The sequence below is a fragment of the Seriola aureovittata genome, chromosome 4 (genome assembly GCF_021018895.1).
Source record: "Seriola aureovittata isolate HTS-2021-v1 ecotype China chromosome 4, ASM2101889v1, whole genome shotgun sequence".
In the NCBI taxonomy this organism is placed as follows: Eukaryota; Metazoa; Chordata; class Actinopteri; order Carangiformes; family Carangidae; genus Seriola; species Seriola aureovittata.
In genome coordinates, this window is record NC_079367.1 from 30,141,406 (window position 1) to 30,157,783 (window position 16,378).

At 41.0% G+C, this 16,378-nt stretch overlaps 2 protein-coding genes across 2 annotated transcripts in view; one reads left to right on the forward strand and one right to left on the reverse strand.

Annotated features, from left to right (window-relative positions):
- The first annotated feature begins 8,391 nt into the window (after window positions 1-8,391).
- or55e1 (odorant receptor, family 55, subfamily E, member 1) lies at window positions 8,392-9,398 on the forward strand. Its single transcript, XM_056374536.1, has one exon. The coding sequence runs from the start codon at window positions 8,392-8,394 to the stop codon at window positions 9,385-9,387; it is 996 nt and encodes a 331-aa protein (XP_056230511.1). The 3' UTR covers window positions 9,388-9,398.
- Window positions 9,399-11,002: 1,604 nt separating this feature from the next.
- Window positions 11,003-16,378, reverse strand: part of arrb1 (arrestin, beta 1) — a 33,642-nt gene continuing 28,266 nt past the window's right edge. Inside the window, exon 16 of the mRNA XM_056374535.1 lies at window positions 11,003-13,342. Within this exon, the coding sequence (XP_056230510.1) occupies window positions 13,231-13,342 (112 nt within the window). The 3' untranslated portion in view covers window positions 11,003-13,230. The remainder of the gene's footprint in view (window positions 13,343-16,378) is intronic.

A 16,378-nucleotide genomic window follows, 5' to 3' on the forward strand; every position in this document is an offset into this window, starting at 1 on the left:
GATTACCTGCAAAAGCCAGTCTCTTGCTCAAAATCCTTAGTTCATCTCTCAAAAGTAAATATCTGTGTCAATGAACACGTCACTGCCATCAGATGAAAAGTCCTTGTGTTATTGTGTACGGATAAGAGTCAAATTGCTTAGTCGTGTTGTCAATATAACAGTTTACTCTGGAGGGATGTTCTGATGTAAACTATGGCTAAAGTTTTGATGACACTTATTGTAAATTGTAAGTTACACCTTAGTGTATTGATTGAAGAGACTGGACAAGATTCACATTTACGCTTTTACTGTCAAATGGCGCACTGCGAGCCCCCCCAGAAGTGCACAGAGGAGTGCGAGGGCCCAATAAACGTTGATTGCAGCTTTAATTATTATTATATTTTTATCTGATGTGATTTTAGAAAAAACGTCGACCAGTTCCGGTTGATAAATCAGACATGAGGGTGTAAATGTTGTGTTTATATATGTTTGCATACATACAAACATAAAAACATAAACTGCTGATGTAGTTATGTGCATGTATGTATGTATGTATGTATCTGTTTTAGAGTATGTAATGGTCTATGCTAAGCTTTATAGGTCATCTTATTTATTTAACTCAATACTATTTCATACATTTTATATTTTATACTTTTCGTATTCACTTGATATATTTATATTTTTGAAAACACCTACACATTGTTTTCGGTATTTCTAAACATCAAAAACATATTTCCTCAGCAGCAACATGTGGTGACCATGGCAACCTGAACCCAAAACTGTGTGAATGGCTGAACATGGTGGAGGTAAGTGACTCATTTGCTCATCATATCAGTATATCATAAACATACATCATACACACATGATCAATATGTCGTAGTCTGTTAACTAATCCATGAACAGGCACCGTTTCTAATTCAGTAAAAACATCAGAGAAGAAACTGTGTGACTGATGCTGATGTTTAACTTTATAATTATATTTGACCTGAATATAGAGACTTCAAACCCCTTTAATGTATTAGTCTATAATCAATGGGCCTCCATAGTTTCAATACATTGTCATTAAGTTATCAACATAAATGTGTCATGAGGAACTTTTTGTTTTTTAATCAAATACAGAGTTTTTGCTGCCAGACATGATAGATACGATGACTCTGACTCATGAAGTAAAACAGCTCTTCCAAATGAAAAGTCACAGCAGCCATTTCCTAAAGAATACATGTGACACATGAACAGCTTCACTCGTCAGTCCAAACACTTATGAACTGTGCTGAAATGTGTCCCCTCTCTCCCCCATTATCTCCCCATCTCTTCTCCTCTCCTCTCTCTCTCCCTCTCTCTCTCCTTTCCTCTGCTCTGCCCTCTCCTCTCCTGTCCTCTCCTTCTCTTTCCTCTGTCTTCATCTTGTCCCTTATTTGAAGGTAAGAGGAGTTTAATTCATCAATTTGTGGATTTAATGAGCAAAAGTTGGTAAATAACAGTTTTGTTTCACTGAGTCATGGCGTCCGTCCCTAGCGAGGGTCCGCAGTGGTGGCTGCTCCACAGTACAGCCATGTTAACGTCACTCAGGGCTCTCAGATGAACAAGGCAATCATAGCCTTTCTCCGAGAGAAGCGCTTGGTTCACCTGCTGCTTGCCCGCCGGATGATCTGTTTCTACACGGATCACCGTGTCGGGCGTCCCTCCCTTCATCCCTGATGAATACCTGGAAAGAGAAGCGGCCCACTTTGGGAAGTTTGCCAGCGGGTTCAAAACAGTTTGTCTCAGCTGTAAAGATGCCAGACCGCAGCATGTTCAGTCTCTATGGAGACACGTTTTCATGTACCTGAGCTACCCATCAGGAGTCGTACAATTGTCATTTAAAGTTAAATTTCTTAAATTTAGTTAAATCTATGCTGTTAACTTGAGTTCTGGCAGCATGAAATGTTTTGAGTGTGGCGATGTCGGACAGAAATACTCATCCTGCCCACATAAAGAGCAGGCGGCGGGCAGCGCAGGTGAGCAGCAGACCTCAGGCTGATGAATGAAAGGGGGGAGACTGCAGCCGGTGCACTGATACACTAAAAGAGCAGAGAGCAATGAGGTGAGGAAGCTGTGATGACGCTGAGGGACAGTCTGTAGAGGAAAATGAAGGCAGTGGACAGACAGAAGGAGGAGTGAGGAACACTGGGACAGCTGAGACTGAAAGTGCAGCTGCAGGTGAATTGAATACTGAGGATGTTGAAAAGGATAATGAGATGTTAGATGATGACTGTCTGATATTGACAGACAGCCATATTCCATACAGGGAGGGGTAGAGATAAGCGAACAGTGTTGACTGAGCTGAACAGAAGTAAGAACATAGATGTGCTCCTCTTACAGGAGACACACAGCTCAGTAGATAATAAAGGAGAATGACTTGGAGGGGACAGGTTTTTCTAAGTCATGGTACTAACCTTAGTGCAGGAGCAGCCATTTTGTTTTACAGAATCTACAATATATTATAGCTGATAATAATTAGGGCCCGAGCACCGAAGGGTGCGAGGACCCTATGGTAATTGTAATGTTTTTTATTTGGGCCCAAGCGCACCGGAGGGTGCAAGGACCCATATTTCATAGGTCTCGCCCATGGGTGCGCCACCAACTGAAAATAGGAAGTAACTCTTGTGATGTGACAATCATATCATTTACATGACATGAAGCATCCCCAGAAAGATGATGGTCAGACTCTTTGACTGATGTTTCATGAATTTATTAGAATCCATTCCACAAAAATAAACTATTAACTATTAATTGAATATACATTCACAAGGATACGTCTATCAAAGAAAAATAACAAACCATGAAATAAACTTTAATCACATTCGTACCTTGTTCACTCTCCAACTGAGGTGCTAAATCCTTATAGTGTGGCCATCTTCCTCACAGTAGATAGTCGTCAGTTATGAGCAGCAAAATTACCTAAGACGACTCTTTATGCAATTTAAGACCAAAGTTTTCATAATTTTTAATCGTAATTGCAACTGCATTTACCACATTATTGTGACCAACATGTCTGGGCAGACTGCATAGAAGCGGATACTTATCTAGGCAAGTTGTTGACTTCCGCTAATGGAGTTTCAAAATAAAAGCTCAATTTTCAAAATAAAATCTTTTACATGCAAACAAGAAAACCATATCATTGTAATAAACTAAACATGTGCAAATGTATGCAGTTCTTACAAATACAAAATAAAACAAATGACACTAAAATACAGGGTCATTTACATGACATTTTCATTGTAAAGTCTGATACAGAGCTTCATGTCTGCCATTAGGTGGTCTCTGCCTCCGCCTAGTGGTCACCATTAAGAATGCATATAAAAGCCCCTTAAATCCTCTCTGCTGCCACACAGTTTGTCTTAACCCATGAGCGCAGTGTCCAGTGAATGTTATGATGTGCGACTGCTTCAAATGGCGCACTGCGAGCCCCCCCAGAAGTGCACAGAGGAGTGCGAGAGCCCAATAAACGTTGATTGCAGCTTTAATTATTATTATATTTTTATCTGATGTGAGTTTAAAAAAAACGTCGACCAGTTCCGGTTGATAAATCAGACATGAGGGTGTAAATGTTGTGTTTATATATGTTTGCATACATACAAACATAAAAACATAAACTGCTGATGTAGTTATGTGCATGTATGTATGTATGTATGTATGTATGTATGTATGTATGTATGTATCTGTTTTAGAGTATGTAATGGTCTATGCTAAGCTTTATAGGTCATCTTATTTATTTAACTCAATACTATTTCATACATTTTATATTTTATACTTTTCGTATTCACTTGATATATTTATATTTTTGAAAACACCTACACATTGTTTTCGGTATTTCTAAACATCAAAAACATATTTCCTCAGCAGCAACATGTGGTGACCATGGCAACCTGAACCCAAAACTGTGTGAATGGCTGAACATGGTGGAGGTAAGTGACAATAGATTTAGTTTCTCATTTGCTCATCATATCAGTATATCATAAACATACATCATACACACATGATCAATATGTCGTAGTCTGTTAACTAATCCATGAACAGGCACCGTTTCTAATTCAGTAAAAACATTAGAGAAGAAACTGTGTGACTGATGCTGATGTTTAACTTTATAATTATATTTGACCTGAATATAGAGACTTCAAACCCCTTTAATGTATTAGTCTATAATCAATGGGCCTCCATAGTTTCAATACATTGTCATTAAGTTATCAACATAAATGTGTCATGAGGAACTTTTTGTTTTTTAATCAAATACAGAGTTTTTGCTGCCAGACATGATAGATACGATGACTCTGACTCATGAAGTAAAACAGCTCTTCCAAATGAAAAGTCACAGCAGCCATTTCCTAAAGAATACATGTGACACATGAACAGCTTCACTCGTCAGTCCAAACACTTATGAACTGTGCTGAAATGTGTCCCCTCTCTCCCCCATTATCTCCCCATCTCTTCTCCTCTCCTCTCTCTCTCCCTCTCTCCCTCCTTTCCTCTGCTCTGCCCTCTCCTCTCCTGTCCTCTCCTTCTCTTTCCTCTGTCTTCATCTTGTCCCTTATTTGAAGGTAAGAGGAGTTTAATTCATCAATTTGTGGATTTAATGAGCAAAAGTTGGTAAATAACAGTTTTGTTTCACTGAGTCATGGCGTCCGTCCCTAGCGAGGGTCCGCAGTGGTGGCTGCTCCACAGTACAGCCATGTTAACGTCACTCAGGGCTCTCAGATGAACAAGGCAATCATAGCCTTTCTCCGAGAGAAGCGCTTGGTTCACCTGCTGCTTGCCCGCTGGATGATCTGTTTCTACACGGATCACCGTGTCGGGCGTCCCTCCCTTCATCCCTGATGAATACCTGGAAAGAGAAGCGGCCCACTTTGGGAAGTTTGCCAGCGGGTTCAAAACAGTTTGTCTCAGCTGTAAAGATGCCAGACCGCAGCATGTTCAGTCTCTATGGAGACACGTTTTCATGTACCTGAGCTGCCCATCAGGAGTCGTACAACTGTCATTTAAAGTTAAATTTCTTAAATTTAGTTAAATCTATGCTGTTAACTTGAGTTCTGGCAGCATGAAATGTTTGGAGTGTGGCGATGTCGGACAGAAATACTCATCCTGCCCACATAAAGAGCAGGCGGCGGGCAGCGCAGGTGAGCAGCAGACCTCAGGCTGATGAATGAAAGGGGGGAGACTGCAGCCGGTGCACTGATACACTAAAAGAGCAGAGAGCAATGAGGTGAGGGGCAGAAGCTGTGATGACGCTGAGGGACAGTCTGTAGAGGAAAATGAAGGCAGTGGACAGACAGAAGGAGGAGTGAGGAACACTGGGACAGCTGAGACTGAAAGTGCAGCTGCAGGTGAATTGAATACTGAGGATGTTGAAAAGGATAATGAGATGTTAGATGATGACTGTCTGATATTGACAGACAGCCATATTCCATACAGGGAGGGGTAGAGATAAGCGAGCAGTGTTGACTGAGCTGAACAGAAGTAAGAACACAGATGTGCTCCTCTTACAGGAGACACACAGCTCAGTAGATAATAAAGGAGAATGACTTGGAGGGGACAGGTTTTTCTAAGTCATGGTACTAACCTTAGTGCAGGAGCAGCCATTTTGTTTTACAGAATCTTCATCTAACAAATGTTTCAGCATGTAAAGTACAGCAGGGCAGGATTGCATGTAGTGCAAGCAACAATCAGACATACAATTTGTATTTATTAATGTATATGCTTATAATTCTAGTGCTGGTCACATAGAGCTGTTTCATAAACGTAATAATAAACTGAAACAGTTCAATATTAGTGGTAGGAGGAGATTGGAACTGAACTACTCATCCTTCAGCTGAAAGAAATGTAGGAGAGCCTCACTTCTGTCCAGTGTGGTTGGAAAATGACCTCAGAGATGTTTGGCGGAAACTTCATCCAATAGCTAAACAATATACTTGGGTGAAAGTCTCTGAAGGCAGTGTGAGGGCCTTACAGGTCTTACAGGTTTAACCTTGGCAGTGAAGGGGCCTCTGTTTCATAACCCACTCATACAGAGCAGGATGCTCAGTTCCATCAGAGAATCCTTATAACAGCTGGACTGACAAAGTTGGCCAGACTGAGGTCAAGACACTGGGGTCAAGTCTGTCTGTCTTCTGGAAAGGCTGTTGGAGGAGGTGACGGACGGTCTTCCTGGGTTCTTTAGGGAGGCGTTGGGGACGGAGCTTGCTGAGGATCATTCAGTCACATCACAGCATCATCAGCTGGTGTCCAAGAGTCCAGGTGGTTTGGTGTGTTGGCACCAGGATAGTCTTTAACACCCACTAATGTAATAACAGCCCACAAACGTAATAAACCACAAACGTAATAGCAGTTGCCTACTACAAACGTAACACGTACTTTCCTGCAAATGTATTACATATCTATCTATTACATTTGCAGGTTTAGATGTCATTTTAAGGATTTTAACAAAATAATTTAACTTTCTTTGCATAAAAACTATATCAGACACATTATTATTCAAAGAAAAGTATGTTATATACATCTATAACATGTCTTGAAGGAATCTTTCATGATTGAATTTTGCTATCATTTATTTACATCAAAAATAACTTAACTGTGATACTAATCATAATTATCATTATTAGGGCCTGAGCACTGAACAGTGCGAGGACCCTATTGAAACCTCGCTGTTTATTTTTATTCCTGAATGAAAATGGCCTTTTTGAGGGTCTTCCCAAGTCCAAAAACTCTTGTGGCACAAATTGCACTGGGTTTCACCTCCATGCGCGAAACTTTGTAGGCACATGTAGCATGTCAAAACCTACAGAAAACAGCTGTACCCTAAACCCAACAAGATATGAGCTGTTTTGACTTTAATCTGTAATTTTTGCGATTTCACGACGTCATACTTTAACAAACTCCTCCTAGGGAATTAATCTGGTGGACATTATATTTGGTCAGTCTTATTTAAAGACCTTTGCAATGTTTTCAAAATTGTGACGCATTTTAATTGATGTTGCAGGACTTGGCCATGGCAGCATGGAGAATTTTGATGATTCGCCATGAAACAGGAAGTTGCTATAATAGCTATAATAGTTGCTGTAGTGAACACTGAGTCTCGTGGAACAGCCTGCCCGTGTTGGCACAGAGAACCTGATCCTTCACCATGAAAAATCAACTTGCTATAACTCCAGTATGCATTGTCCAAACTTTCCCCAAATGATATAGGTTTGATAAGAGTTGCGCCCTGAAAAGAATCTGCATGCTCATATTTATTAATACTCATAGCGCCACCTAATGGAAATATGACATATAATATTTTACAATTTCAGCAGGTGGACCAAACCCTCACCAAAGGTGGTCAAAACATTTGAAAACAAGAAGTTACTCTTGAGTGGCAATCATCATTTATTTACAATTTCAATGTCTGCTCTACACGTGACATACAAACACATGATGTCATGACACATGAAAAGCTGCAGATCTGTTTTACGTTTGTGTGCTTGTGTGCTGTTATTACGTTGGCAGCTGGAGGTCTCTGTTCAAACCTCCCATAGAGAAATGCACTGCAGATCTCCAGTGCAGGGTAGTGCATGGGGCTGTGGCTACAAACAGACATGTGGCATATATAGACCATAGAGTAAGAAGTCATTGTGTGTTTTGTCAAGCTGAGGAAACTTTACATCATCTTTGTCTCAACTGTGCCAGACTGGCTCCAATCTTTTCCTTGCTGCAGAAGTGGCTCGATGCTTTTGAAGATAGGCTTTTTATTTTTGGTGCCAGGTTTTCTGTAGCACAGCGGCAGATTTGTCTGTCTGGTTCGTTTTTTACTTGGTCAAGGCTAGATGAGCTTTTGGCTCACTAGAAGGAATGGAATGAGGGGGACAGGTTCTGTAGATGTTGATAGTATGTTCAAAGGTCTGTTGACTACATGTCTTAGAATAGAGTTTGTTTATTGTAAAAAAAGTGTAAAATAGTTTAGGTCTATTTTGGGATTTGGGGATGTGTGTGTAGTGTTTTTCGTGACTCATTTGTTCTCAGTTTCTGAAAACGCCAACAAAAATTGTTATCTGTATATTTCTATTTTTTTTGTTTGTTTTGTGAGGAGGAATGTATGTGTTTAACTTCCTCGTGTTTGTTTAATTTGACTGGAAAATTGGACTGATAAAGGGTTGGTTAAAGGTCAAAGGTCTCTCCGCCTCTCTCCTCTCTCTCTCTCTCTCTCTCCAGCTGCTCATGGTGGAGCTGTTGGTTTCTGTCTGTGAGATTGTGAGGTCTTGACCTGACTGTAGATAGAGTGATGTACACTGTTGTGATGGTAATGATTTGCAGACATATAAATAACATTGAATCACAGCCATTCTCAGATGTTGCTTGTTGACTGTCTCCATCTGAACTACCTGCTCAGGTGAAGCCGGCACCATGCTGCAGGTGTCGCTGGGCAGGAACTTCTCCCACAGCACCTTTGTGTTCAGAGGTTTCCCTGCGCTGCACGGACATCGCTGGCTGCTGGCGTTGCCCTTCTCTGGCTCCTTCCTGTCAGTGCTGCTGGGAAACTCTCTGCTGGTTCACGTCATCCACCGCGTGGAGAGTCTGCACAGCCCCATGTACCTGCTCATCTGCATGCTCTGCGTTGTCGACATCCTCGTGGTGATCACCATCATCCCTAACATGCTCCTCGGTCTCCTGTTTGACTGGGACGAGATCTCGTTGGCCGGCTGCTTGAGTCAAATGTTCTTCACTCACTTCCTGTCCTCGGTGGAGTCCACGCTGCTGCTGGCTATGGCGTTGGACCGCTACGTGGCCATCTGTCAGCCACTGCGCTACGCTGAAATCGTAGACTCCTCCATGTTCATGTGGCTGCTGGTCTTCACTCTGCTGCGCAGCATCTCCATCATGGCGACGCTGGTCGGTCTGGCCGGTTCGCTGTGGTTCTGCGGCTCCAACGTGATCCAGCACTGCTACTGCGATCACATGGCGCTGGTCAGCCTGGCCTGTGACAGCACTGAGAGAAGCAGCATCGCAGGCCTCGCCGTCATTGTCTGCTTTGTGGGTGTGGATATCTCACTCATCTTCTTCTCCTACATGAGGATCCTGAGCGTCGTCCTGCAAGCAGCGTCGGCCGGGGAGGACCGCTGGAAGGCGCTTCATACCTGCAGCACTCACCTGATCGTCATGATGTGTTTCTACCTGGTGGGCAGCGTCACCTTCCTCTCTCGTAACCTGAACATCGACATACCGACGGACATCAATACCTTCATGGGACTCTTATACATCCTGTTCCCAGCAACCATCAACCCCATCATCTACGGAGTTCGGACTAAAGAAATCCGCAATGGCTTCTTTAGGATTTTTAAACTCAGAACAAAGAGAATAATGCCAATAAAAGTTTGTCCTGCTGGAAAAAGGCAATCGTGACAAAGCTTTACATGAATGTCTCATCTGTTTTTGACGAACATTAACATTTCTCTGTTTTCTGAAAGAAACTCACATTTATTCATCTTTTTTTTTTTTTAATTTACAGGCTCTTTGTATTGTATATTAAAGGTTCTGTGAAGGATCATCACTGACACTAGATGTTGCATTGAAGCAACAGCATCTCAGATCAATACAAATGCTTCTTCGGACTGATACACTAGGACCAGCCGCACGAATGACTCTTTTTTAACTTTCTGGATGTTTTAACGGTCCACCGGCCTTCCAGGAATTGAGTCGATAGTCCTCGGTCCATTCCACCTGTGCTCTGGTCTCATGTCTTTCTTTGTCTGAGGCCTGTTTAGATGAAAACATCCTGCCAGACCAGCTACCAAAGCAAAGACCAGAGAAACTCTATTGTTCTAAATCTCATTTGCAGAACCTTACAGAATTAACAATTAACTAAATCAGCCAGGAGTAACTTGAATGGTTTTAAAATTGGTTCTGAATAATGTAATAAAGTTTTTGAGTTTTGTTTTAAATGTACTCTAATGTTGGTGTAGTGGCGTAGTCGTGAGTTATTTTACTATGGTGACAAAACATCAGCATCACATACAGCTGCATCACACGTTATCTGACAAGTTACAGCTACAGACAGAATGTCAGAGATATGTTTTAGGTCATTTAGAAACCTTGTGGGCATTAAAGAGTTAATCCAACAAAGGGAACTTTTATTTATTTTTACATTGCAAAATTTCACAAACACGACATATTTGGCTTAAAATTTTTTAAAGATCCCTCTGATGAAAATCCAGTGTTCAACCTTGTTAACATCCATATGATGTTTTCATATAATACAAGAGAGAAATAATAATCAACACCATGACGGAGTGTTTCCACCTCGAACTGCAGTGAACAGGTTTCATACATCACAAACCTAAGGAACCAATCCTGTCAACTAGTGGGGACAGGGGGCGGGGCTAAATAAACCTGAAACCTTGTCAGTACAGAGAGAGAGTTAGCATTAGAACAACCACTAACACTGTGTCAGCCACTGACAGTTACAAGCTAACAAATAACATTAACAAATAAAAGATGCTAACTGCGCTAACCGTTCTGATCCGTCTGCTAGTCTCTGGTTCTGGTCTCAGACTCCTCATCTGAGTCTGGGTCTGACTGAGGCTCAAACATGTGGCTGAGTCTCTCCGATGTTTCCTCCTCTAACCATCTTGATGCTCTCTGCTCTTTCACCTGTCCACCTGGAGCAGGCAGGTGGTGGGCGGGGCTCAAGGCCTGATCCACATTACTCAATCAGGAAGTAAGAGTAAGAGCTTCAGCCCCAGTTTTTATATGTGAAAACCAGGTTCAACTAAATATGAATCATAGGAGAGGAGTTTTACAGAGTTTAAAACATGTCAGGAGAAAAATTAAAAAAAACGCATTTAAGGAATCCTTATCAAAAATATCATTTTATATTATGTGTTTATGTTTAAACATAAAACCAGATTATGTATAATCATCAGGACTCAAAATCAAGTCCCTGAGCGAGATGCTTGTTTCCATAGTAATGTTTTTTTTTGTTCCATTTGAAAAACATCACGAAGCCAAAACAGACAGGTTGCCACAAACGTCCCTTTATTAAAGATGCAGTGGGATATACAGGTTTTCTCCTGGCCCTGTCAAAATAAAAGCCAATTCAAACAATATTAGAAATAATAAAGATATTTTGGGTGTTTTTTATCTTTATCTTGTAATATAATGTTACAATGAAGAAAAAAACGGATTGATTTAGTTAGTCAGGTAAAGAGTGACATCTTCTCTCCATCATCACATACACACTCACACACACAGTACTGATGACACATCTACACACTGACTCAGTTCACATGGAGCAACGTCTCAGACTGGCACTGCTTTGTTTTGAATGTTCAAATTAAACATTTGTTTTGTAAAATATATGTTTAGTAATTACACCTCATCAGGTCTCCTGATATGAGTAATATCTGTTCATCAAAGGACGATACTGGTGGGTTTTTTTTCTTCCTTTTTTTTTTCAACCGTTATTTGAAATACATCCTGTTTACGTTGCGTCCTCGCTGATCATTTTCTGAATCATACACCAGTTTTTAAATTGAAAATCATCCAGCAGAGAATTCCCATCCTTTACTTTTGGACAAAGGTCTGTTATCACCATGGTAACGCACATGAAAGCAGGGACTGTTGAGAAATGTTGGTGCATTCAATGATGTTCATACTTCCGAGACTCGATCAATCATTGAAGATTTTTAAGGAACAACTTTCCGTTCCTCTGTTCCTGATCTAATCAACTGTGACTAAAACTTTATTTCCTTTATATAATGAAGATGAGAGTTTAAAGGGAGCAGTGAACAATGTCACAAGGCATTTGAGAGAGTCACAGTTACAGTTCTTTTGGATTTAGCATCTGGACAAGACAGATGTGTGGGTGTTTTTTAACACTGATTGCTTAAATAGTGTTTCAATAGTAGAGCCGATAAGATAACAAAGTAAGACTTTTTTGATGTTAATACTATGAGAAATATAATTTCATTGAAAAAAAAGCCAACATTGTTCATCTTAGTATAATACATAGAGATAAATAAAGATAGACGTAGCCTCTGTGACGTCACCCACAAGGTTCTGAAGAGTGGTTTTGGAGTTCGCAGTGAGCTGCTCCACTGTCGCCATCTTGGCAGTGCCTGACTCCTCCCAATGGGCTAATAAAAAAACGGGCAAACGGAGGGTCTTAAGTCGATCAGAGACGTCGGTGAATGACGGTTTGTGGCGGGCATACACTCACCCTCCTGTCACTCAAAGAGGCAACGACCTCAATTCTACATAACTTTAAGTCTTAATAAAATGTAAACAGGTGAGTTATATAAACAGTCGTCATGAAGGAGGAAATTAGCTTTAGAGAACACACACGTTTCAGTCAGTATAAAGAACTACGGTTCAGACAGCGACCGTCATCTCTCTGCCAGCTGATTTTCATCGGACTGAAGTGGAAGCTGCTGCAGCTGTGTGCGTGGAATGACGTTGTTCCAAATACTGGTGATGATTTGGAAAATGATCAACATCAAAACATCAAACAACAAACACTTGTATGTTCCTTTAAAATCCGGATCATCCTCTATAATGGGTTGATTATTCATGACATTAATAAATCATATAAAGTACTGATGTATTTCATGCAAACTAGGCCAAAGGTTCCTTTCAGCTGATTGGCGACTCTGACAGTTTGAGGTCCTCTCGGCTGGTCAGGACGTCCTGCAGGTCTCTTCTCCTCTGGTGTTTCTTTGTGTTGTGCAGCTTCGTCCACACACACATATTGACTGTGGAAAGTTCATGAACAAAAACCTCTGTCAGCTCCAGTCCACGTTGTGGTTCCAGGTGGTGGACAGCTGTCCCAGATCAACCCAAGTTGGCAGTGTTATTGTTTATAAAGACCCTCTGATACGACAAATCGAAACTAATCTCAGCACAATGTTACTCCTGTTCGGTCCCTAATGGAAACACGTAGAATAAAGTGAAGCATGCTACCAGTCATCGTTTAGATTCTGTGAGCGCCGGTTCAATGCTTCAGCCGGCCAGCATGGGAGTGGAGAGCTGCTCCACCACGACAGATGTCTAGGCTGCGGTAATCTAGCTTTTTACACTCCAGCAGGACGCAGAGAGAGGACGGACATGAACGAGAACACAAACACGGCACCACCGAGTGTTTAAAGGGTGTCCAGACTGTGGTTAGACCTAAAGGTGACCTCCATTAGCTCCACACTACAAATGGCAGCGAAACAATAACAGCAGTGGCGGCGGTGACGCTCATCGCCTTTATCTGTCATTGAGTTTCGGCGAGTCCACTGGCTCTTCATCCTCATCCTTGTCGTCTTTCGCCCCGATCAGCCGCTGGCGGGCAAAGTCTTCAAAGATGATGTCATCATCGCTGAAGGAGGAAGAGAGGGAGGATGTTATGGAAGCTGATTGATGACAAAACGAGCATAAGGTTTTCATAAAAGTTTGAGCTGAGAACAAGTTTAGAGATCAAAGGATAGAAATGAGTGAAATCAATATCTACAGCCGATATATGCAGCCACAGGCTAGAACAAAGACAGGAAGCAAAACCTAGATCCTGATATACGTCTGATGTAAATCTGATGTATCTGATGTATCTGATGTAAATCTGATGTATCTGATGTATCTGATGTATCTGATGTATCTGATGTAAATCTGATGTATCTGATGTATCTGATGTAAATCTGATGTATCTGATGTATCTGATGTATCTGATGTAAATCTGATGTATCTGATGTAAATCTGATGTATCTGATGTATCTGATGTAAATCTAATGTATCTGATGTATCTGATGTATCTGATGTATCTGATGTAAATCTAATGTATCTGATGTATCTGATGTAAATCTGATGTATCTGATGTATCTGATGTATCTGATGTATCTGATGTATCTGATGTATCTGATGTATCTGATGTAAATCTGATGTATCTGATGTATCTGATGTATCTGATGTATCTGATGTATCTGATGTATCTGATGTAAATCTGATGTATCTGATGTATCTGATGTATCTGATGTAAATCTGATGTATCTGATGTATCTGATGTATCTGATGTATCCTCTGAGCCAAAGAGCTCCATTGTTTCCAAACATGTCTAAAAACACAGAATGATTGACACTGTTGCCGTGGGTGAACCATGAAAACACACTGTAGTTTACTATGAGCTGGTCAAACTGCTCATGTTCACTGTGTGTCAGGTGGTTATTCAGGGTATATGCACCAGTGAAATACAACATCAAGGACAGACCTGCAGCATCACTTCTTCCCCTTACACAGTAAATACACACAGGGGCAGGTTAAAGACAGTTGCAGCACTTTGCATTTCTCAGAGGCTGTTTGTTCTAGACCAACCAAACTTTTACATATAAAACTTCCATCTGTCTGATAATTGCCCATACCTTCAGAGATGATTATTGTATGACAGATCAAGTAATATTCACAATATATATCTGAATGGAAGAACGGCAACTGACTGACTGCAACTAACTCCATCCCTGGGGACGGTTGCAAAACAGATCATAGACAGTTGCAACATATCGTGAATACATTAAATTTCACATTGTCTCAATAAGCATAGTATTCTGGAAATATTCATTGTTTTACAATAATATTATAAAATTATTTTTTTATTTAATAATGTTTATCAAAGAACAGTTGTTGAGTTTGGTTTGTGAAGAACAAAAAAATAGGTACAATTTATTTATTTTATTGCTTATGCTTAAACAGAACATGCAAATATTATAAGAACATGAGAGGTTAACAAAAGAATTCTCAAAATAACTTGTTTGTACTTTCTTATGCATTAAAATGAGCAATTATTGTAGCATCTGTTGTTCTAATGGACAAAATTAGCTGCATATTTTGCTTATTTTGAATTAAAAATGTTGAAACACACTGTTGTGTGGTTTGTTGTGATTTGGCTGCTCAGCTTGAGAATAATAACAACAATTTTTTGCAATCGTCTGCACCCTGTCAGCCATGACAGATCAACACATGCCAGACACATGCTAACCACGTCACTCAGAAGTCAATAAAACAAAGATTCATTTGATTGATTCATAAAAAACTCAGGACAGTTACAGATGTTGAATGTGTCTTCTGTCTTCCTGTTCTTCCTGGTACACAGACACACACACAGACACACACACACACACACACACACAGACACACAGACACACACACACACACACACACACACAGACACACACACACACACACACACACACACACACACACACACACACACACAGACACTCACACACAGACACACACACACAGACACACACACACACACACACACACACACACACAGACACAAACACACACACACACACACACACACACAGACACACACACACACACACACACACACACACACACACACACAGACACACACACACACACACAGACACACACACACACACACACACACAGACACACACACACACACACACACACACAGACACACACACAGACACACACACACACACACACACACACACACAGACACACACACACACACACACACACACACACACAGACACAAACACACACACACACACACACAGACACACACACACACAGACACACACACACACACACACACACACACACACACACACACAGACACACACACACACACACACACACACACACACAGACACACACACACACACACACACACACACACACACACAGACACACACACAGACACACACACACAGACACACACACACACAGACACACACACACACACAAACACACACACACACATACATATATATATACATATATACAGTCAAGCCCGAAATTATTCTTACCCCTGGCAAATTTTGACTTAAAGTTACTTTTATTCAACCAGCAAGTTTTTTTTGACTGGAAATGACACAGGCTTCTCCCAGAAGATAATAAGACGATGTACAAGAGGAATCATTGTGGAAAAAAATATTTCTCAGCTTTTATTTACATTTGAACAAAAAGTGGCATGTCCAAAATTATTCATACCCTTTGCAAACTGTCACAGTCTATGGGAAAATCTTCTATACCATTCCAAATAGTCCAAGCTGTTCTAAAGCATCTTAATTACCCTGATTCATTGGGAACAGCTGTTTTAATCAACTTAACAGGTGAAAAACAGCAGCTCTCTGCAGCTGGTTTGTGAACAGTCTAAGACAAAGGAGCTCACTGAGGACCCGCGGCTGCGCATTGTGGCTGCTCACACGTCAGGAAAGGGCTATAAGGCCATATCTAAATGTTTTCAAGTTCCAGTGGCTACAGTGCAAAGTATTATTAAAAAATACAAGATGTTCTGCACTGTGGAAAATCTCAGAGGACGTGGTCAGAAGCCAAAAGTGACACCTGTGCTGGCCAGGAGGATAGTGAGAGAGGTGAAGAAGAATCCAAG